Source organism: Lacerta agilis, chromosome 2 (assembly GCF_009819535.1).
Source record: "Lacerta agilis isolate rLacAgi1 chromosome 2, rLacAgi1.pri, whole genome shotgun sequence".
Classification (NCBI taxonomy): Eukaryota; Metazoa; Chordata; class Lepidosauria; order Squamata; family Lacertidae; genus Lacerta; species Lacerta agilis.
The window spans coordinates 16,987,204-16,990,027 of record NC_046313.1 but is presented as its reverse complement, the minus strand read 5'-3'; the positions used below and the strand labels follow the sequence as shown (position 1 = coordinate 16,990,027).

The 2,824-nt window shown below is 42.2% G+C and overlaps 1 protein-coding gene across 1 annotated transcript; it reads right to left on the bottom strand.

The window, feature by feature from the left end:
• Positions 1–1,000: 1,000 nt before the first annotated feature.
• Positions 1,001–1,678, bottom strand: LOC117040757 (histone H2A.Z-like). Its single transcript, XM_033138734.1, has one exon. The coding sequence runs from the start codon at positions 1,661–1,663 to the stop codon at positions 1,280–1,282; it is 384 nt and encodes a 127-aa protein (XP_032994625.1). The 5' UTR covers positions 1,664–1,678; the 3' UTR covers positions 1,001–1,279.
• Between the last annotated feature and the right edge of the window lie 1,146 nt (positions 1,679–2,824).

Genomic DNA, 2,824 nt, shown 5'->3' with positions numbered 1-2,824 from the left:
ATGGTGCAAGTGGATATCCTTGTGCTGACTGGAGAGTTACTTGCCGTTGCTCTGCACAAAAGCCACTGTAGATAATGGAAAATAGCTGACATATATATGGTAGAACTTAAAAAAAAAAATACATACCATATTGGCCCGAATATAAGCCACACAAACAAATAAGCCACACCATTAAAATTTGGCAGCTTCAGGGAGGCTTGGCAGCCACGGACAGGACGGGCGCCGTAGCCCCGTACTACTCCCAGGCTGCTCTCTGGGGAGGGAGCCGCGCCGCTTTGCCGATGGTGTAAGGTCGTGAATATAAGCCGCACTTTAACTTTTCACGATCAGAATTTGGGGGGGGGAGGAGTATGGCTTATATTTGGGCCAATACATTATGTTAGGAGAGATTTTCACACAGGCTTTAAACAAAAATCATAAACTGATGTGGAAATGAGCTGAACTGCGCTTCTGGTTGGATAAATGAGAAACTGGCAGTGCAATGGACACATCCACCCCTACCTTTTAATAATAATAATAATAATAATAATAATAATAATAATAATAATAATAATAATAATAATAATAATAATAATAATTTTGTATTAGTTTTCCAATATCCATCCCTATTTTTTGGTCCCACTCCCTTGATGACACCTACTTCCAATCACCGAGCTCGACCTCTGCCTTCCGTAGCAGGAAAAAGGCCTGCGGTGAGATGCCTACTGTGCTTGTAGAGGCTCCTTTCATGATCAGTTCCTGATCCTTTCATGATTCAGTTCCTAGAAGACGTTTCTCATCAAAAGCTAATGGAATCTGCTTGAGGTTGTACTGCACTGTTTCCCAACGTTTCACACAAGTGAGAGCAGCGAGGGGGTAGAGTTGAGTGTTCTCCATGGGGCACTAACATCACAGAAAGCTCCTCCTCCTCCTCCTCCCCTTCTTCTTCTTCTTCTTCTTCTTCTTCTTCTTCTTCTTCTTCTTTAAATTTCAACTGAGTAAAGCAACTTCAAGCATAAAAAATGAGCAACAATGTCAAGAATTTCATTAAAATCCAACATATCTAAAACAGTCAAGAACCACGACAACAGCTTCTCTGAAGCCATGTAACACTTAAATAAGGTCAAGACTTCAAATATAGAATTTTGGTTTGTTAGGAAGATTGATGGCATCCAGCGTCAAGGTTACAGAAAGGCAAAAAGTGTTTCACAGATGCAGTCCACTGGAAATCCACCAACACTGGACAACTGAGCATTTAAGAGGCCCAGGTTAATAAGGAATCCCATGTTCCTCCTTTACACTATTTTCTGCTGTCCCTTTTCCCCCCAATGAGAGACTTATGGATTTGTTGAATTACACCTCCACCAGCAATTGTTGCTTTGATTAGGGAATCCAGTTCTTCATCACCTCTTATTGCAAGCTGTAAGTGATGGTGAGTGATTCGTTTCACCTTCAAGTTTTCGGGTGCATTTCCTGCTAATTCAAGAACCTCAGCTGTAAGGTACTCCAAGATAGCAGCACTATACACAGCAGCTGTAGCTCCCACACATCCATGACTTGTAGTCCTTGATTTTAGATGCCGGTGAATACGACCCACCGGAAACTGTAAGCCAGCCCTTTGTGAACGGGACACTTTTGGGGTCTTAGTCTTGCCAGAGTCTTTCCCAGCTTTGCCGCCAGCCATCTTGAAGGAGGCTTGCTTCTCCTCCTGGAAGGCGCTTCACAGATGTTGAAGGGCACTCAGTGGATGCCTATCGCCTTGCAATTCAGTGTGGTGTAGTGGTTAAGAGCGGTGGACTCATAATCTGGTGAACCGGGTTCATGTCTCCTCTCCTCCACATAAAGCTGCTGGGTGACCTTGGGCTACTCACACTTCTTTGACGTCTCTCAGCCCCACTCACCTCACAGGGTGTTTGTTGTGGGGGAGGAAGGGAAAGGAGAATGTTAGCCGCTTTGAGACTCCTTCGGGTAGTGATAAAGCGGGATATCAAATCCAAACTCTTCTTCTTCTCTTTTTCTTCTTTGGCGGTGGCTTCCAGTTCAAAACTGCCCACAGAATGCTCTTCTGAAAAAATCTGCTTGTCTAGCCTCTTTCTTGATGGGTGTTTTTTCTTTCTTTCTCTCTGCCAGGTAAACACATATTGCTTTTTGAGAATATTATGGCCTGGATTTGAGATTGCCTAACTTGACCTGTATGGTACTTTACTTTGAAGTGAGCATGCTGTTCCATAGGCTACTGCTTTGTTGTGCTTTTGTGTGTTTTTGCATGGGGTCCTTTTTATTCTAGGTGGTTTTTTATAGTTTCCAATTTAATTTTAATTATATACACTGTTTCCGGTGCAATGTTTGGGAGAGAACGCAGCTAACGAATGCTAATAATAATCTTCAGAATCTAATTGCAGTCATGATACTCTGCACTGCAGCATGAAGCCTATGAAGTTTATGGGACTCTGCATAAATGTTTGCTGATCGGAATCTTTAACAGGAAAGAAAGAAAGAAAGAAAGAAAGAAAGAAAGAAAGAAAGAAAGAAAGAAAGAAAGAAAGAAAGAAAGAAAGAAGTAATGTTACTAGGGAAATGAATGTAATTCTGATGAATTCTCATTTTTAGGGCCTTGAAGTGGACCTGAACATTTCCACCCTGATCTTCTCCTGGACCCTAAATAGGGGGCTTGGCTTATTGCTTTGACATTGTCAATTTCCTGACCCTCCACTCTTGGTTCCATGGATGAATATTAGCTGAATTCACAGTTTCAACTACTGTGGATTACACTTCCCAGAACACCTTCCAGTGGCAGAAGAGAGGACTGGTACTCAGTGCAAAGAAATAAAGCATTATTTTGGGA